This window comes from Fringilla coelebs, assembly GCF_963513975.1.
Source record: "Fringilla coelebs genome assembly, chromosome: 1".
Classification (NCBI taxonomy): domain Eukaryota; kingdom Metazoa; phylum Chordata; class Aves; order Passeriformes; family Fringillidae; genus Fringilla; species Fringilla coelebs.
Genome location: NC_140028.1, coordinates 13085617 through 13106134, shown reverse-complemented (window position 1 = coordinate 13106134; position 20518 = coordinate 13085617). Strand labels below are relative to the sequence as shown.

At 45.2% G+C, this 20518-nt stretch overlaps 1 protein-coding gene across 1 annotated transcript; it reads right to left on the bottom strand.

Annotated features, from left to right (window-relative positions):
* Positions 1-5803: 5803 nt before the first annotated feature.
* Positions 5804-14831, bottom strand: LOC311153840 (uncharacterized protein C8orf76). Its single transcript, XM_084205908.1, has 6 exons — positions 14700-14831; positions 14208-14303; positions 11522-11665; positions 10204-10721; positions 7185-7317; positions 5804-6085 (listed from the first exon to the last, which is right to left on the bottom strand). The coding sequence occupies exons 1-6, from the start codon at positions 14811-14813 to the stop codon at positions 5879-5881; spliced, it is 1212 nt and encodes a 403-aa protein (XP_084062034.1). The 5' UTR covers positions 14814-14831; the 3' UTR covers positions 5804-5878.
* Positions 14832-20518: the final 5687 nt, after the last annotated feature.

Genomic DNA, 20518 nt, shown 5'->3' with positions numbered 1-20518 from the left:
CCTATACCAACCTCCAGTTTATCTACAGAAGTGAATTTCTAATAAAAAGTGATTTTTTGGGGGATATTTAGACTTTTTTAGAGTGGAAGGACCTGTGGAGGGCAGCAGGGGCCTCCAGCAGGTCCCAGCAAAGCCCAGGTGAGGCCTCAGAGCACTCTGGAGGTCAGTTAAGTCCCTATGTGGGCCCCTGCAGAGCCTAAGAAAAGCCCCAGGGCTTTCTGGAGGGCAACTCTGCCTTGTCAGAGCACCACTGGTGGTGACAACGATGAGGACACTCCTGTCAGGGCTGGTTCTGTGCATGTCCTCACTATGGGGAGCAGAGAGCAGGCAAGTGCTCTGCCCAAGGGACTGTCATGCACCAGGAAAGGAGGTTTTGCAGGGCACCAGGAACCCGCAGCTGCTCCAGCATTCACACCCTGGCACTAAGCTGGATGAATAGGCTGGGCTTGGCCAGGGTTTTCCAAAGTGTCCCCATGTCCCTTCCCCAGCCAGAACTAGCCCTGCAGGTCTTTCAGCTGTTGTGCTGGTGTCCTGTGAGCAAGTGCTGCCCATTAAGGTGGCTTGGAATGTGCATCCTGGTGCCTGGACATAAAACTCCCACCGGATCCCACCGGCAACTGCTGCTCACGCTGGAGGCACCGAGAGGAGCCTGTGCTCCAGGACATTCCCTGTGCTTGCTGTGAACCTGGCAGCATTTCACTGATTGTTTCTTCCACAGGCTGCTTCCAGTCACCTGGGGACTTCACCTGACTTCCATGACTTCAAGTATCATGGAGAATGGCTTGGCAAATACACCAGCCATTCCCTCAGGACTCTAGGACACATCTCACCACAGACTCAGCCATGTTCAGGTTCCTCAGGTGCTCTCGACCCCGATCTTCTCTTACAGTTGGAGGGACTTTGTTCCCCAATCCCTGCCTTGAGAGCCATTGACTCAAGAGGCGGAAGAGGAGAGGTCGCCAGTGAAAACTGAGACAGAAAATTCATTGAATACTTCAGCCTCCTCCATGTCCATTGTTATCAGTTTGCCAGTTCTTCCACAGGCTGCCTTTTTTTTTTTTTTTTTTCCTTTTTCCCTTTGTGACACAGACAGTTCCCTGGTCTTACCCTGTTATTCCTCCTAGAAAACAAAGACCATCTAGGTGTTACTCCTCCCTCAGCCACTGCCCACCATACTCCTTCTCCTTTTCCAGGGCCCTCACTAGGCCTGCCAACTGCACCTCCATTCCTGGGGAGGTGATAGAGCAACAGATCTTGGAAGTTGTTTCCAGTTTGTCCTGTGATGGATAAGAAGGTGATGGGAACAGTGAGCAGGTATGAAGCAATTCTGCCTTACAATGTATCACACAGGAGGCAGGAAGGTCAACTGACTCATATCAGAGGAACCTCCCCAGGGCCAGTGCTCGGAGGGTCTCCCCTCCAGCATTCCAGCCACTCATCCTGACACAGAATTACATCCAGCTCGATGGGAGTCCCGAAGTACTGTCCATTTTTGTCTAGTTTTCCAGAATTTCTGTCACCAGTGAACCCCACTGACTGAACCTCCAATGACTGATGCTGTCCCCAGTTTCAGTACTTTCCCAGGGAGTGTGGATCCTGCAAGGACAATCAAGAGAACTCACCCAGTACTGGCTGGGTCATATGCCATCACCTCACTCACCAGGTGGGGAGCCCACAGGGTCCCACCTGGGCTCCCAGATTACTATCAAAATGGGTTTGCTTGCATTTTTCATCTAGCTTGTGTATGTGTACCAGAAAAAGGGCAGGAGAAGTTGGCACTACGTAAAACCCCTCTGCTACTGCCAGCAATAAAGATGCCTGCCTCAAAGCTGGGAGCACAAGCAGGACTCCATGTCACAACCCTATTTTTTTCTCTATTAAACTGCCTTTATTGTGAACCACAGATCTTTTTTCTATCCATCTTATTTCCTCCTTCCCTGTGGTGCTGGGGAGCAGGGGGTGATAGAGCACTGGGGTGGGCACCTGGCAGTAGGCCAAGGTCAACCCAGTGACAGGATGACAGGTTTTAATTTGAAAGAGGATAATTTAGACTAGGTACAAGGTTTTCATTTGAAAGAGGGTAGATTTCGACTGGGTACAAGGAAGAATTTTTTTAATGATTATCACAGTGAGGCACTGGATTAGGTTGCCCAGAGAAGTTATGGATGCCCCATCACTGGCAGTGTTCAAGGTCAGGTTGGATGGGGCTTTGGGCAACCTGGTGGAGTGGAAAGTTCCCTGCCAACCCCCCAGGCAGGAAGGCTGGAACTGGATGACCTTTGAAGTTCCCTTCCAACCAAAATTGTTGGATGATTCTGTGATGAAAACTGTGTTAACGTTACTAATTACAGCACTAACACGGTCCCTCACCTCAAAGCCAGCAGCAAACACTCAACAGCAAGACACATAATGGTGTTTGCAGACAGCAATCATTCCAGGAGCATCAGAACCAGCAGCAGAGGGTCCTTCCCAAAGCACCTGTACCCAAACAAGTGTTAAAATAACAAAATCAAACCTCAGTAACTGTTAGTGGATTCTCACTTGCAATTTGAAATACTAAAATTTGCTGTTTAACTCAGAATGGAGTAGTGATGCATGTACTAATACCAACAATAATATAAAAGCCAAATCATGAAGAAATCTATTACAGGCAGATGTAAAATATGCAGAAGGTAGAGGAAACAATGAAGCATTCAATGCAAAATGGAAACACAAAGCCCCTCTAGAGACATGATCAGAAACAGAAAACTGGAGTTAGAAGAGGCACAAAAAAGGGAGAGGCAGGCCAAAAAAGGAAGAACTGAAGTAGCTGAGATGAGAGATAGCCAGGCAAAAATGGGACAAAGGAACATTTTATAGCCCCAGTGCAATAAACACTGGTTATTTGGAACAGTAACTATGTGACACATTCAGAATAGCATTCATCTTCTTTTCTTTGCAGTAGTAAAAATCAACATTTTTGCTTTATTATTATGTTTTAGAAAATACTGCCTGCTCTTAAGAGCTACCACTTGTCTTCAATTCCTGGAACCAGAGGGGAGTTAACCTATATGTTTCCAGCTTAAGTGACAATGTCAAGTCAAACAATCTGGACAGACAACAAAGTTTCCAAATCACCTTGGCTAGCTGCTGTGTATTTTAGACATCTCAGTCGCAAAATGACAACCTTTGGCAAGTATTTAATTTGCTGCTAGAACAGTTCCAATGCTATTTGTGAAGCCAAATAATTTGGTGAGTTTCCATTAAATGTCTATACAGACGTGGTCCCATAAAAGCTGTGTTCTGATGTCCTAACAGCTGAGACAAAACAAATTACAGCCTTTTTATGTGGCTACTCATGACCTCCAGTTCAAGAAGAAAGTGGGAGATGTCCACGTTTCATTTTTTTGCTGACATATTTAGCATTAAGCTTTCCACATTTGCTGTCTTTGCTGTAAGATTCTCCTGTTGATGCCAACATTGTAATTAATTTACAACACATTGTGGACGGTCTCTTCTGAAGAATTACAACACCTCTGAGTCTTAAAAGCATCCCCAGCCCTCCAAGCGGGCTTCATGGCTACCTGACTGCAGCGCTGCACAAAGGCACACCAAAGTTCCGCCTAGCAAAGCTCACGCATGACTAAACCCAGTCTCTGTGGTACCTGATGAGTGCAGCAGCGCTCACCCAAGGCACCTGCCAAGTCATCGCCTTTCGTAACCAGCTGCCCAGGATGTGCTTCAATCACACTAACTCACCAAACTATCACAAGTAATTTGACGTGGCTGAAGGCAATATTCCATTTTTCTGGAGAAGTTTCAGTCAGCTTAGCAGACGGCTAAACCACACCAAGGGTTCAATCTCTTCATCAGTCACGCACACAAAGGGATGGAGTGCACCCTCAGCAAGTTTGCAGATGACACTGAGCTGAGTTGTGCAGCTGACACACCTGGAGGACGGGATGCCATCCAGAGGGCCCTGGACAAGCTCAAGAAACTCATGAGATTTAACCAGACCAAGTACAAGATGCTGCACCTGGGTTGGGGCAACCCCCGGTACCAACCCAGGCTGGGGAGGAACAGACCGAGAGCAGCTCTGCCGAGACCTGGGGGTGCTGCTGGATGAGAGCTGGGCATGACCCAGCCATGGGCCCCTGCAGTCCAGAGAGCCAAACCCATCCTGGGCTGCATCTAAAGCCCCGAGGGCAGCAGGGTGAGGGAGGGGATTCCATCTCTCTGCTCTGGTGAGATCCCCACCTGCAGTGCTGCACCCAGCTCAGGGGTCCCCAGCACAGGAAGGACATGGCCCTGCTGAAGTGAGTCCAGAGAAGGCTACAAAGATGTTCAGAGGGATGGAGCCCCTCTCCTATGAGGAAAGGCTGAGACAAGTGGTACTCTGCAGCCTGGAGAAGGTTCCAGGGAGATCTCATTGGGGCTTTCCTGTACATAAGGAGGATACAGGAGAGCTGGAGAGGGACTTTTTACAAGGGCCTGTAGTCACAGGGCAAGGGAGAATGGATTCAAACTTAAGGAGGGCAGATTTACTTCAGATATTAGAAAGAAATTATTTGCTGTGAGAATGGTGAGACACTAGAACAGGATGACCAGAGAGGTCTAGTGGAAGGTGTTCCTGCCTGTGGCAGTGGGGTTGGAACTAGATGATCTTTAATGTCCCTTCCAATCCAAACCATTCTATGACTCATGACAGTTCCCCTAATCAGTATCTTAAAGCTTTAAAATTCATCCAAAAGTAGCAGATACAATTCACACATGGTGAATCATCATTCAATTGTCAATTAGTTAAGGTTTTGGCACTCTTTACTACTCCAGAAAGAAAACACAGGAACACATGAAGAAAAGGGACAGCAAAGTATGTCTAAGATACTCCTAGTTTTAAACTATATCCATTATAGAACACTTTTACAGAAAGCTACAGAAAAATTATGTTTAAGAGAAGTTTAAGAGAAGATGAAGGAAGAGCACACCATGTATGTCTGAAATGTAAACTGTTTCAAGTGAAAGAAACTACAGGGCGATCTTTGCCCTCTTCTAGATGCCCAAAGCACACAGCACCAGTGCTTGAGAAAGCAAAGCGAAGGGTTGTCACTGACAACTGAAAGCACAACAGACGGAGCTGGATGAGGCAGAAACAACACTGCCAGTTTTCACAGCAAAGATCTTCCTTGCAGGCTTTTACAAAGGATATGATCTGACTAAACACTTTTCAGTACATATAAACAACCTTGTCAGTTTTTCTCCTTCTCGTCTGAGCACACTGAACACAAGACTACAGCTTGTTTGACTCCTGCAACAAACACTTGGCTTCAAAAGGAGAAATCTCCTTGTTTTAAGTTAAATATTTATGACTTAGATTTCCTTCCTAAAAGATATGGAATTATTGTTATTGACAATTTCTCAGCATAAATATATTTGAGATTTCTAGCTATCTCTGAACAGGAAATCACTATAATGTTAATCAAGAAATATTAAAATAATTACTTAAGAAAATGGCTAATTCCATGGCTCTAAATGCAACAACATCAAATTTGATACCAAGACATCAGAACATGATTGGACATCAGAAAGGAAGCTTCCATCTCACCAGCACTGCAGGCCTCCAAAACATCACACACACTTCAAGCACAAATTGGTGAGGATTATGATGGAAAGCTACCTCTGAAAGCTGAAAGCTTGATTTTACACTGTGTTCCTTGTAATTTTAAATACAAACAAATCAGTGAACAAAGAAAAGGATGCAAGGTTAAGAGTTTAAATACAGAGATTTATAGCTACTCTTAAAAGAAATACAATAAGAATTCTTAAAAAATGTAAAGTGAATTTTATTGCATGTATCATGCCATAATAATTTGGAAATACAAGAATAAATACAACAAAATGTCTATGTTACTGAAGGTGGGAGATAAATGTCTGAATAAAATTGCCCATCAAAGTGACATAAATCATCTTGGAGATTACCAAACCATTTGATTTCAAATTCCATGGCTGAAGCAGTTACCAGTGATGACAGTGCTGAAGGGCCTATGCATTTTACCTCACCCTGAAACTCCTCTTTTAGTTTTTCTGGTATAAGATCCTGCCCCATAGCCTGCAAAAAGAGTAAGAAAGAAGGGAATCAAGAAAATAACTTGCAGAGAAAAACCCATCAAAATGGCATTAATAACAGATCTTTACAGGCAAAGCCCTTGTCACATGAACCACACCCGGAGAAGTTTCCAAGCCATCATGAAGTTGCCTGCTTTGGCATTGTGTGTTCAGGGAGAGCTGAGACCAAAGCTCAGCGCTGCACAACCCCTCCAGCTGCAGGCTGCACCTGCACAGGAGGGTTTCACTCTGAACAGCAGCAGAAATCTCAACGCCAGCTCTGCATTCGGTGCTCACCTTGCATCAGCATCAACACTGAACTGCTCCTGGGGCATGTCCGAGCAAGGGAAGCAAGGAGAGGAGTTTCTTTTTGCAGCCTTTCCCAACCCTGAGCTAGCCTGTGTGCTACTGCCCTCTCATGGATGCCATCCCTCTGACTGCCTGCAGCCCAGCAGTGGCTTGGCTGTAACTAGCTTAAAGCTGTAATGCTGACAGCAAAGTTAGAAAGAATCTAGCTGGCTTTATTTTGATCCTTATGATAAAAGTCAGAAGCTCTTTAAATACCACTAAAAATGTTAAATCTCTGTGAAGAGATTAAATGCAATATTGCTCTCCTCTGTTATTTTTTTTAAACTAGTACATTAGACAAAACAAAGATATGCAAAAGAAAGTCTCTGGCTTTTCTGTTAATACTTACTACTTTTAATGCAAGTGTTTAATACTGCTGTGGCCATCAATGTAATCTGCACTTCCATTTCAAACTAGTGATTCACTTTGGGGCATCTAAAACTCCTGAGATAAAATGTAACTCCCAGGAAATGCACAGTGCTGATGCATCTGCAAATACAAGTCCAGTGAGAAACTGAACAACGCTGCACATTCCTGAAAGGAGAATCTCAGCAGATCAGAGATCCACCTGTGTGACGCAGGCCAGGGCTGCACAGGCACCTCTGGCAGTTCCAGGTAACACCCTGCCAGCAGCTGCCCCAGCTAATTCCTGTGCTTCCTGGCACACTTAATGAGCTCAGGGGAGTGTCATGCTTTGAGCACAACTAGTACACACAGAGAACTGAGACCCTGCACACAATGAAATATCCTCTTACTTTGGTCATCAACAGCAAGGAGTTTTCATCAAAACCAAGTAGAGCCACTTTGTCATCAATTTCTTTCTGACATTTTCTGTTATTCTCTAGCACAAAGGACAACTGTTGTGACTCTGTAAGCTGAAGTAAAAGCCTGCAATGAGAAAGACAGTTAAACATTGGCACAGCTGGAAAAAGAGTAAGTCAGCAGACCTAAAAACAACCAAAATGGTTAACACTCTAATTAATTTAATACTTTAAAACAGGTCTTCTTCCTGCCTTTTGCCTACTGCAAAGAAGTCAATACATGTGTTTCAATCTACCATGGATATTGTATATCTGTGCTATAGAACTACTGAGAAGTATTTTTGAAAAACAATGTGCCAACAGCTCTGGTTACTCTGTGCAAGCATTTCTGTCCCCATATATTTATCACACCATTCAAAAGTGAGGCTGGGACCTGTGAGTCATCATGTCCTTACTATGGCCTAACAAGACAGCAGCACATTTGTGCCTATGGAACCTGAAAAGCTACAAATGTGAGGGTTTGGACAAATATCAAACATCCTCCCACCCAGGCCAACCCTGGATTATTTTCTAAAAGCATTCACCAGTTTTATGTTCCAGGCAGTGCCCCAGAAGTCCATGCCCACCATGACCTGCTGAAGGTTACACACTCTGCCCACAGCAGGGGTTTATGTCACACAGGGTCCTGTCACCAACTGCTCAACCAGCAAGAACAGTGGCAGTTCCAGAGTTCTCCTCATACAAGGGCTGCAAAACAGGTCAGCAGAGGTAATATCCAGGTATCTCTACGTTTGTCTCAAATCCACTGTCAGACAGATTAAAGGTATTATGCTTATTTTACACTTCTAGGAACTTAGAGACACATTGCACTATCTCCTGTGAACTCACTGAAGTTCACAACAGGCATTATTGCAGAGAAAAAAATCAGTTTTAGACAATTTATGAGGGTCTAGAGAAGGGCCCCAAAGGTGATCAGAGGCCTGGGAAGCCTGCCATTTGGGAACAGGCTGGGAGAACTGGGTTTGGCCAGATTTGGGAAAAGAAGGCTTAGGGAAGACCTCCTCACCATGTTTCAGTATTTAAAGGGCAGCTACAAAAAAGATGGAGACTCCCTTTATACAGGGAACCACATGGAAAAGATTAAGGACAGTAGGTAAAATGTTAGTTCTGGGGAGATTCCAACTGGATGCAAGAGGAAAGTATTTTACAATGAGATCAATAATTGGAATAATCCCCCCAAGAAAGTTGTGGATTTTCCAGTGTTGGACATTTCTAAGATTCAGCTAGATTGGGGTGCTTGGCCATCTTGCCCAGATCATGCTTTTGCCAAGAAAGGATGACCCTTGAGGTCCCTTCCAACCTGGAATTCTCCCATTCTACAATATTTAACCAAGGGACCATTAGAACTTAGCAGTGCTGTTGCTGAAAATGTGTTTAATTCAAGCTTCATGCAAAAAAGAAAAATAACAAACTTATTTATCCCATTTACTGAAGTTAGGTGAAACTGGTGTTATAATAATGGTGTGCATTTTTAAGGAAAAGATTCAAGATCTGAGATGAAAACTTTCATTTGAACACTATAAACATCAAAATTTACAAATGTGATTTTCTCAGTTAAAACTTCACTGAATTTTCAGATTGTGTGTTGGTTCTAAGCAAAAATGAAAATTATTTTTAATTTATAAAGTATTTTTGTTTCAAAATTTGCATCAACGTAGTATAAAAAAAGAAGTTTCAAAGAAAATTAAACAAAAAAATACTCCCAATTTTTTTTTCAGAACTATGAGAGTCAATTATTCATGATGCATCAACAGAGAACCTTATTTCCTACAAAAATCAGTGCTAACATCCCTTTTCCAGGTGCAATTTATCCTGCACATATATTTATACAACATCTAGATCCCAATTAAAATCCAACAGACCTGAAAATATTAGACAACCTGCATAAGCCTTGGGCAGGGGAGAGGCTTATCCTGGGCAAGTGTATCTGCAAATATAAACCACAGTAACACTCTGTGAAACTGTGCAGCCAAGCACAGAAATGCCACCATTTATAACTATCTCATTCTGAACCATACACACTGAAACAAGCAACACAAATTATTAACATAAATGTACCTTCAATATTCAATATCAGAACTAAATCAATGAACTTCCAAGTAGCAATTAAAGAGTTCATCTCTTAGTCTGGAGTACAGTTAAAAGCTGCTATTTGGACTTTTTTTCATTTCTTAAAGCTTGCCCCAGCAGGGCAGTTATAAAGTGTTCTCTATAAACATTTCTGGACATTCATAAGATGCCTTCAAAAACATTCAATGACTGATACATTACTGTGAGGCAAGAGGGGGGAAAAAACATCCAAGATTATTTTAACAAAACCAGTTCCTAATTATCTCTTTGAAAGATTATGTTTTGGGGATTTTTGCTGCACACAAGAGTTTTAGGAAGAGGGAAAAAGAAAGGAAAGAACATTTTAATGCAGCCCTGTCAATCAGTTGTCACAAAGTTCATTTTCCAGCCTCATCCATTATGCAGATTGGGGTATCATTATAAAATACATTTTCACTCAAGCATGAGGCTTCAAGCAAATAAGACAGGTGGCACTCACAGAAGGAAGACTGGCTATGCCTTCCCTTTGGGCACTTCTGCTACTGCATCTTTAATACCAGACCAGGGAACAGCAATGGTCTAGCAGGAGCATTTGTTGAAGAACAGACCCTTTTGTATATAATTCTTGAAAAGATTTATAAGCTCATGAAAAAACTCTTTACTTGTCAGCTATGCATGACACTGGTTTACTCTTTCCACTCAGACTCTTCACAGCCACCACACTAAGGAGATTTTGCTTTTTAGATCTGAAGCAACAGTAGGGTGCTTTTAAGTTAGCTTTGCCGGCTCTGAAACAAACACTTACATTGAAAATGCAAACTGAAAACAAAAACTGGGAAAAATATGCTTTACATTGTTCTTGACTGAGAGAACTTAACATTATTCTAAGAATACCTAGAGTTACCTTGCTCTAATAAACGAGGCACATGCTTTTATCCCAAATTTCTTTAACATGCTCTGCTTCCAGGCCTTGGAGTCTGCACATTTCTCTTTGTCTGTCCGTTCCAGTTCTCCTGAAGTGCAGAGGAATTCTTTCACTACTTGGCTGCTGGGACAAGTCACTGCATTCTCCCCCTTTGTTTCTGCAGTGAGGCTGAACCAAGGCTCTTCCTTCTGGCCCTCTGATCTGTGAGGCTGCAGATTAATCTCTCTGCCAGTCGATGTTTTGAAACTGGTATTACTAACACAAACCTCTTCAGACTGATTTAGATTTGCTTCTGGAATGACCATTGGAGACAAATTCCATAGAAGGCTCATATAAGCTTCAGCAAGTAACTTCCAGAACCAGGGATTGAAAGGATGTAAGCAGATCAGTTGCTGCAGACACATCATCTTTTTTTCTACATTTTCCAGCCCCTGGTAAATGGAAAACTGCAGGTTGAGAACCGTCGTTAAGTGATCTGTGTTAGTGGCGCTGTTTCTCTAGAAACAAAAGAGAATAGATTAAAACCAGGAGTAGAACAGAATTATGCTTCAGAGCCTAAGAAAATGTCTCCCTCAATAATGACATACAAATATCACAAGGTAATTTTTAAACTGTACAAAATGGGGCTTTTCATTTAAAATGTACAATGGGATACAGATCTTGCACAATCAAGCTGACAGCATTCCCTCTAGATCTCTTCTCCCAGTCTGAGAGGCAACAAGGTCCTAAATGCTGTCATTTGTTTATTTGTTGTAGAACACTTCAGAGTGTTCTACAGCTGCCTTCCGTTGCAGCATAAATACCTTTTACATAAAATAAAAATTATCAATAATATTTTAGCAGACTTCAGAGCCTCTGGACTTTTTCCTTTATGGGAAAACCCCAATTTGTGGTTAGAGACTCTTCTTGGTGGCACTTTGGCAGCAAGTATATGGAAATAAAAGGGAGTTTTGAACTGTCACTTGTATAGTGGAAAGATTTAAGCACTCATTTATTCCCTTTTTTATAATTCCTATTACATTGCATTAATTCTGCCTGGCAGAGCATGATATTTAGTCCCTTCCAGGACTACCAGTTTCCCTGCACAGGGAGCTCATTGTGGTACAGGGTGTTCTAGTTTCTAAAGAGTGATTATATCTGCAGTGACAGTTACCCTCTGTTTACCAAATACTCTGAGCACTGAACATCCTGAAGGATTATACACATGAAAATTATTTTTCCAGAAAATGGTCTGTATAAAAGAACTACTGGCAATATTTTCATGCTCAAAGCCTAAAAGAAAGACTGCACTATTTACCATTTTTTCTGCAATATCCAGAGCCTCCTTGTGCCTTCCCAGGCGAGATAAACACCGAGCCTGGCCCTCCTGGACATCACGCCTCATTGCAATGTTGCTGGCAGGTAAGAGTAGCAGGCAGTCTGAGTATTCACACAGGGCTTTCTAGGAGTGTGACAGGAAGAAAAGCCAACAAAACAGGGAGAGATTTGCATTTAAAAGCAAGCCTGACAGCACATTTTCTTTAGGACTACAGTCACAAAGGGCACTCAGAACCTGAAGTCCACATTTGCATTTCTCCAGACTCAGCTAGCACCTGTGTGAGCAAGAGACAAGGCCCCAGCACTACCCAGCCAAGCCTAGATGGTGATGAGCAGCCTCAATCCTAACTCGTGCTTAGGCCCAAGCAGGATTCACCACACAGCTGTCCACCTCTCTCCCACCACGCTGATCCAGAGGGGATCATCTACTGCCCTGGGTAACAAGTGACACAAGACATCTTTTCCCCCAGCTCAGTGATCTGAGTGCTCATCCTAAATCTGTGGGACCTTCTTTCAAACCATGACATTCTCCATGGGAAAGGTTTCAACCTGCAAGTACCTCACCTCAAATAATCAGTAAGTCAGAGAATACCACAAGGAAGGTGAATCTCCATCGTTCCTGTAGGCTGGTTTTAATGTACTTGAAATAAATATTAATTGGGCTAAGGAAAAAGGCAAGAATGAGCAATACTTCTGCAGCTTAATGCTCAGGGCACTCACCAGGACTCCAATTAACATTTAAATACATTAAATTAAGTATTCAGTGAAGCTAAGTCTGGAATCTTGATTTCTCTCCCTTTGTGTAAGTGCTTACTGAGAAGACTAAAGAGCAGTGCTCATTCTCCCATCTCTCAAAATGAGTATTTAATTATTCCTTGCAAACTTTAATGGTTCTAACAGAAAGAGCTTCTAAATACCCTAAATACTTCCTAGCAAAATGGCTGAAATAGTTTTCTTTCCTGATGCTGAGCTCACATTCATTCTTAAGCAAAAGAGGGAGCTCCGCTCTGCCCAGTGTGCTCTGCCCAGTGCGTGCAGCAGCCACTGGCAAAAATGGATCACAGGGCTGAGGACAGCCCTGTTTGCCTTGTTATGTGACAAAGGGATATAACCTGGTAGGGTTCAGGCATTATGAATCCCAAGCAGATTCTACAGTCGTCTATATCCTAAAAAACGGGCACAGCTTAGATCACTGCTGTCCTTGCATTTCCGAACAAGTGGCCTGAAGTAAAAAAAAATGATGATGAGAGAAGAGATTACTATCCCTATTTACATATTTCCAGCCCTCCTTCTAAGATCAATGCTTCCAAATCAGTAATTTTATGTGCAGTCAAGCTCTGGTTCTTGTTCCACCAGTGATCTAGGTTAGCAATAAAACTGAAAATATTTCTAACATGAATCACTGCAACAGAAAAGAGTTAGGAAGCAATGGTCTGTTCTGTTTAGCAGCTAGTCTGACCACGGCCTGAGGCAGCTCTGCTATCAGCACCCTTTTATGAATCCCTTTAGGGCATCTCAGCTGACACTAGAAAATAATCTGTCAGGTATACACAGGGCTGCAGTTGTGCTGAAATAACACTAGGATCAGTGCCAACTGAGGTACAAAAAGATCCAATCCAATGGGCAAAGTGAAAGGAGTAGAGTCAGAAGTCAGCTGGAGGGCTTTGAAATCAGGGAGCCTGTAACGTAAACCACAGGCTGGAAGAGGAAACAGCATCTGAAACAAGGCCCGGAGATGCTGATTTCAACCAGGAAACAAGGTAACAAAAGACTAGATCCTGCAGCTAGGACTGCAGGAGAGCATGGCTGGTGAGGAATGCGGCTCAGGACACAGAGGAGAGGTCTGGGACCACTGCGGGCAGGAACAGAACAGGCAGAGGTACGGCCGGGGCGAGCGGGCAAAGGAACAGAACGGGCAGAGAGACAGCCGGGGCGAGCAGGGAAAGGAACAGAACGGGCAGAGGGACAGCCGGGGCGAGCGGGCAAAGGAACAGAACGGGCAGAGGTACAGCCGGGACGAGCGGGCAAAGGAACAGAACGGGCAGAGGCACAGCCGGGGCGAGCAGGGAAAGGAACAGAACGGGCAGAGGTACAGCCGGGGCGAGCGGGGAAAGGAACAGAACGGGCAGAGGCACAGCCGGGGCCCTCCGGGGCCAGCGGGGGCGGCAGGGACTTGGCACAAGGCACGCAGAGGCAGCTTCGCGACGGCGGCAGCCTGAGGGCCACTGCAGCTTTGCTCTGACAGCGGGGGGAGCTCTGAGAAAGGTGAGCCACGCGGTGCCAGCGATGTGACAGCCTTCGTGGGACCCGGCGTTATCGCCGGCGCTCAGACACCCACACGCCTGACTCCGAGCACGGCCTCAGACACCGCTCTGCTCCGGCGGAGCTGCTGCGGGGCGCCCGCCTGCCTGGGATCAGTTCCGGGGCAGCGCCGCGCTCCTGCCCGGTTCGCTGCAGGCCGACTCCCGGACGAGTCATGGCAGAACGCAGATCCGCTCCGCGGCCCGGCCCTTCCCGTTCAGCACGAACCTGGAGCGGGATAACCGCGGCACGGCCGCCAGACCCGCAGGCCGCGGTGCATAATGTACGTTCACCCTGGTGCTGCAGGACCGCCCCACTCTGTGTCCCCACAACTTCCCCGGCCCCTGCGAGCGCCCTGGAAATACCTCGAAGTCCCGCTGCCGGAACGCCCAGTCCGCCCGGAACTTGCTGCTCGTGATCCCGCCGGTGCCTTCCCCGGTGTCAGCCGCGCTGTGGAACCACTGTGGGCACAAACAGGGCACACACACAGAGCCATGAGGGGCCACGGAACCACTGCGGGCACACAGAGCACACACAGAGCCATGAGGGGCCACGGAACCACTGCGGGCACAAACAGGCTACACACAGAGCCATGAGGGGCCGCGGAACCACTGTGGGCACACAGAGCACACACAGAGCCATGAGGGGACGCGGAACCACTGCGGGCACAAACAGAGCACACACAGAGCCATGAGGGGACGCGGAACCACAGCGGGCACACAGAGCACACACAGAGCCATGAGGGGCCACGGAACCACTGCGGGCACACAGGGCACACACAGAGCACACACAGAACACACATAGAGCATACACACAGAGCCGTCACGGCCCGCCCTCCCGCCGCCCCGACTCCTCACGCAGGGCTCGCAGTGCCTGGCCCCGCACGCAGCCCCGTCCCCGCCGCCCTCCCGCCGCTCCCGGCTCGGCGCGAACAGCGAATCCTCGAACTCCGGGCCCAGCGCCGGCTCCATCGCCGCCGCCGCTGCCGCCGCTCCCGCTCGGCGCAGGGGGGAGGAGCTCGGTCACCGCTCGCCGAAAGGGAAGTGCTTCCAGCAACGAGCTCATCTGCAGTCCTGCGCCTTGCTAAATTAACCGCGTAATTGTGGCGGTACTCTGTCAGCATCTTGTCCTGGTGGCTGTGCATAGAGTGAGTGGGAATTTGCTTTGGTAACTTTCCCATTTGGTTTCACTTCTGTCTCAAAGCAGAAGATGTGAATCTGCTCTAGGTGACACTGCCTTGGCAGGGGGGTAGACAAGATGATCTCCAGAGGTCCCTTCCAACCCTAAAAATTCTGTGATTCTGTGAAATTTCAGGCTTTCCACGACAGGCTTTCCCAGAAGACCCGACACTGTGCCATGGGAAACGGGGACACAGCAAAGCGAACGCTGATCCCTGCCCTCCCTCGGGATGCCAAGGCACCGGTTGCTCATTGGGAGCTCTGCATGCCCCCGCTGCCTGCCCTGCTCGTGGGACCGCTGTGCACAGTGTGCTGTGTTTTAGGGGTACTGCCGGACTCGGCTGTTTGCTCTCTCCACTTGGTCCATCCAGGAAGGTCCATTTTGTCCCATCTAATCACCGCTCAGGTTTGGAGAAGGTGAGCTGAAAAGTACTTCCTTAACCTGCAAAATGGACTAATGAAATTGTCTATACCAAAACACCTCTTGAGGCCAAAGCAGTGCTTGTATAGATGATTTTAAATGTTTCCTTCTAGAAGACATGTAAAAACATGTGCTTTGCTTTTGTTAGGATTTTTTTCTTTTTATGTTTTAAAAATACTCTTCCATACCAGCAGAGCTGTGACTGGATGTAGAATGACCTGGCATAAATGTCAAGGTAGAAACTCAACTTTGGTAGTTGGATTTGATCAGAAAAATAAGAGCAAATTGATTTTCTTTTGCTTGTAAACTTTGGCAAACAAGCCCTCTAGCACAGAGGAAACTGTTCAGTCTTGAGAGAATCAGGAGTTTACTTGACACGCTTCAGTCTTTCTGTTAAAAGTAACAAGGTAGGTGAGGACAGTCCTATATGCACATCAAAACCATCTGGCTTCCTCCTGCCTGCAGAGGCAGGCAAAGCACATGGGGGTTGGACTGTGAGGCTGGCACAAGTGTCTGAACAGTTTCAGCACATGTAGTGCTCCTCACATACACTGGACACACGTTCCCTTTCCCCCTCCTCCAGGACTGCAGGTCATGCTGCAACACACCAGTTTGATGAACAAGGCACAAAATTCCAGAAAGACAAATAAGCACAAATCAAAAAGAAGAAAATCCAAAAAAAGGAACATGAATAATCAAAGTGAAATGTGGCCACAGCTCAAAGGAAAACACAAAAAGCAAGGCATTCCCAGGGGCAAATCCCACAACAGCTGGTTGGCTGCCAGTTTGGATTGCATATTCCTCCAGGGCTGGGGGTTTTGACCATCATTTCTTCTGAGGATACCAACGTGGTCTACAAAAGGCTCTGTGCTGCAATGCAGACAATGCCTTTGTCTGGTAAATCAGTGATAGGAGAGCCACAATTCCTGAGTGCCACACAGGGGACCTAGCAGCTGACTTGTGGTTTCAGTAAGTCATGGACTAAGTACTGCCTCTCTTCTTCATTTCTTCTTTCCTTGGCTCTTCCCTGCCCCTGCCTCCCCTCAAGACATTTAAAAAGCTCCTCATATATTAGTTACAGAAATGAAAAAATGCAACTTTAAGAAATCTCTCTGCCTTGTCAGCACTGAATGTTTGCTCAATTTCTCCCCCAAGATCCAAGTCATCAGTGTAGCTGCCAGAGTACAAATTCTCACTGTACTTAAGTAAAGCTGTATGCCCGAGTTTGCATGGTATGATTTGCCCTGATGCTGTTAGCCTTGGCTTCACAGAGGAGAAGACTTCATCCCTGGAAGAGGCAGCTTTGAGGGAGCTCAGGTATAGGAGCCCTACAAGAGCCTGTGCTGCTGCAGCTGCTCTGTGTAGGCAGCTTCAGAGATAAAAAGAAGCTCTAGATGAATCTCTCCCTAAAGGCAGCCAAGGTCTCACTCCAGTGCCAGCCACCAGCTTGGCACATGAGCACTGCATCAATGAAAGTGGGCTCCAGTGAGTTGTGACCTCCAGGCGAGTTCTGTGCATCAGCAAAGCCATTGTGGCTGCTCACACGAGCGTGCCAGCGGTGAGGGGCTGTGACCCAGCTTCACCCTGGGTGAGCAGGGGCACACTGGGTAGGCCAGTGTGCTTCAATTTGCAGTCAGGGTGCCCAGAGGCAGCCCAGGTTGTGAACACAACTCCAGCAACAGGCAGGGTTTTTCCACACTGTCCTATTGCCTGGATCTTCTGGCCAGGAAAAGAAAATGCAGCATGGAGGACAGTTTGTCTAATGCCCTTCTTCTCCCTATTTCCCTGTCTATTCTGAGGCAAAATTAATTCAGAAGAATCCTCTTCCAGTGTTTCTTTAATTACTGATGTTGTTATTTGTATTGTGATAGCCTCCATGGGTCCTAGCCACATTGGTCTTATGCCAGCACAGACACACCACAAAGGCTTCAGAGACCATTGAGCACTCACTGCAGAAGCAAGAAACCTCAGTCAGCAACTAGGGCCCTATCTTGTAGGCACTACCCACACACACTGGCCAGGAATAATGCAGCTCACATGGCTTTATTAAAATATACTGGAAAGCAGCTGCCTTTGGAAAAAAGCAGAAGAGAGAATAGTTCTCAAGGCAAAAGAGCTGCCTGTAATGAAGAGGCCAAGTAAGACCCACAGGCAGCATTCCTCAAAGGATGGGGTGGCTCCTGAATTAAGTGGATTCTTCCAGACACTGTGAAATATTCATACCTTGAGGGAAGATTAGTGTTCTTGTTGGATAGTCATAATATATGCTCTTCCTTAAACACACTCATGAAAGGAAAAGAAGAGAAGCCCTTTATTTGCTGACATTGCCTCACTGTGTCCTTGTCTCTTACCTTTTATTTAGATTAAAAGGTCTTTATAGCAGAAACCATCTTTCATCTTCTTTGCATGATGTCACACATAAGGGGATATTGTCCATGACTACTGAGAGTGTAATACAAATAACATTTCATGGTTTGGGGCAGCCAGAGGTTATCACTACAATGAACTGCAAACAAAAAAAAGCTCTGATGAGCTCAGATGAACTCTAGCATGATGACAGTAAGTTCTAGTTCTAGTTGGACACAACAAAAATTGAGTGGGGAGGTGAGGGGTGCATTGTGGAAATCAAAGAGAGTGAACTGTTCATTGTTAATAGAAGTCAAAAGCTTCTTAGGGGTTCTTAGGACAGACAGGAGAAGATGCATCCCCCAAAAGAGGGTTCATTTGCCTGCTCTACCTTAAGACAGTGCAACCTTTCAAGCCCCTGGCAAGACATATTAACTAGGCCATAATCCATCCCCCTCAGGCCTCACAAAACCCAATAAAGTTGTTATTGCCAAAAGGGTGCACTGCACACAGATGTGTTCAGCTATTAATGGGTTTTGCAATTATTTTCTGTCTAGTAGGATAAATGATGAGCAGAATGAGTAGACCCTTGGGTTTGACCAGAAAGCTGTTGAAAAGAAAAGAGCAAAAAAAAGCTTTCTGGAAAGATAGAAGGAAGAAAGTGATCAAGTGCTAGAAAGAATCCTAAAGCAGTGAACTTCCCAGGCAAGCTTACACATTTCCAGTAGTGATGTGATCATGTGTCTGAACTGCCTCACTCAGCCATGTAGTACAAGCACTGAGGTTGTACCTTGCTGGTCTGTGAATACAAAAGTTATGGCAAAGGTTGGTATCACCAGTCTAGTTCTCTAACTGGAAAAACAGCCAGCAGAGTCCCAGGTTGAGCAGGGTAAGGCTCCTATGCCTCTTTCTACACCCTTTTTTTCAGTTTTATCAGTTTTTCTGAGAACTCATTAACTTGCCCTGGCCACTGTTATGCTTGTTGCTTAATTGCTACTTATGATGAAACCAGGCCACAGAGACCACAGTGGATTTGTTACTTCTCTAGGTTAAAACTTTCCTACTGCACTTTTCAGGACTGGGCAGGACCAAGCAACACTGGTGGCAACTCCTCTAGGACATCATTTAAGACCTTTTTTGTAACAAAACTGAATAAACTGAGATGACTTATTACAATATTGCTGTCTAGCAAGAAGAAAGAGAAACAAATCAAAAGAATTAGAAAAAAAAAAGTATACTGCATAAATACACCCAGGCCTTCAGGCCTGCACTTCAGTGACCCTCACAACTCACAGGTTTTTTCTGGCCTGGCTCTGTTTATCCATATGGATGCTGCCTCCACATAGGAAAAAACCAAACTGTTGATTCTGCAGTGCCTTGTTTCCCATACAGCTTTTGCACTGCTGGAGAGGACTAGTGGAAACTGCTATTAAATTTAGCTTCTATGTTTTCTTATTGCCTTATACAAATAGCAGTGCCTGAAGAAAGTGAGTCACAGCAAAGGGAAAGCACTGCTCAATGAACACATGCAAACAAAATGCAGAAATCCAGGATGGACTTTGCCCACAATTGCTCCCCTCCCCCAGTAATTGCATGAAATGCATTTAGAGCAAAGAAAACTGTAAAACATACATCAACGATGCAGTTTTTAACTTTGTGGTATCTCCAGGAAAAATGATGAACCCCTTCCATAACTGGGCATCTGTGGGGCTCCAGTTCTGCATGTTGTGGATGCCCAGAAATTGCACCGAAATTCTTGCAGCTGGAATTCATCTGGAAGCTCTTGCCAGCTGCTAGAAACTCCAGAATTGAGAGCAGTTACAACTGCAATACTATTTGTACCATCTCTGGTTCAGAACACGTCATTATTACAGACTATTTTGTGGGCTCTCTTCCTTGTTAGTTCCTGTTAGGACAGGCTTTGCTGAAGTTATGGCTTTTCCTCTTTGGCTCTCATTTAGGAAAACTGAAGACCACTAAGAAGAGAATTACTGCCAACACTGACCTTTATTTTCACCCAAAGACACAAATCAACTAGGTGTGACAGACACTTGCATTCCCTTTTTCCATCCTCTCTTTCTTCTACCAAATATTTTAAGATAATGAAGATCAGCTCAGCACTGAACCTGTAAAGAAACACACATGGGGGAGAAATTAGTCACAATGCTAGTAGTTCAAATAATAGCAGTAGAAACATATATTCAAATATTTCATTTTAGCATATTTGAAGTGCAACAAGTCATTTAACCACCAAAAATGTTAGAAATCACCATCTATCTGAGACTAGGGACCTCCTCCAGCAGTATTTCAAAGCAACACCAAGCCCACAGGGAAAAATTTATAGAGGGGACTTTCTGACAATACAAAGGAAAAAAGGCAGTACCCTAAGTGGTTTGGTATTTTAAATTTGCAAAAATAGTAGTTGATAGTATTGTGAAAACAAATGCAAGCTGAAAGATGCTGGGAAAAAGGGGCTTGGAAAGGGGAAACTCACAAGGCCAGGTAATCTCTTGTGAAAGTATCTACTGAACTGCAGCATTTTGGAATTGCTGCTAACACTGTAAACAAAAAAATACCTTTAGAAAAAGGTGACTGCATGCATAATCCGGTGCTTCTTCTAACTCCCTCATAAAAGCATTCTTTTTTACCCAAACGAGTAAAACTATCTGGCCAAACACCCAGCTATGGTGACAACTTGTGCTCATCTCTGGTCCTGTGCTTAGGTCATACT

Excerpts from the sequence above, each read along its gene's own strand:
- LOC311153840 (XM_084205908.1), bottom strand. The coding sequence starts at position 14,813 with ATGGAGCCGGCGCTGGGCCCGGAGTTCGAGGATTCGCTGTTCGCGCCG. Across the intron at positions 11,666-14,207 it reads TCCGGCAGCGGGACTTCGAG|AAAGCCCTGTGTGAATACTC; the intron begins GTATTTCCAGGG and ends TCACACTCCTAG. Across the intron at positions 7,318-10,203 it reads GCCTCGTTTATTAGAGCAAG|GCTTTTACTTCAGCTTACAG; the intron begins GTAACTCTAGGT and ends TTCTCATTGCAG.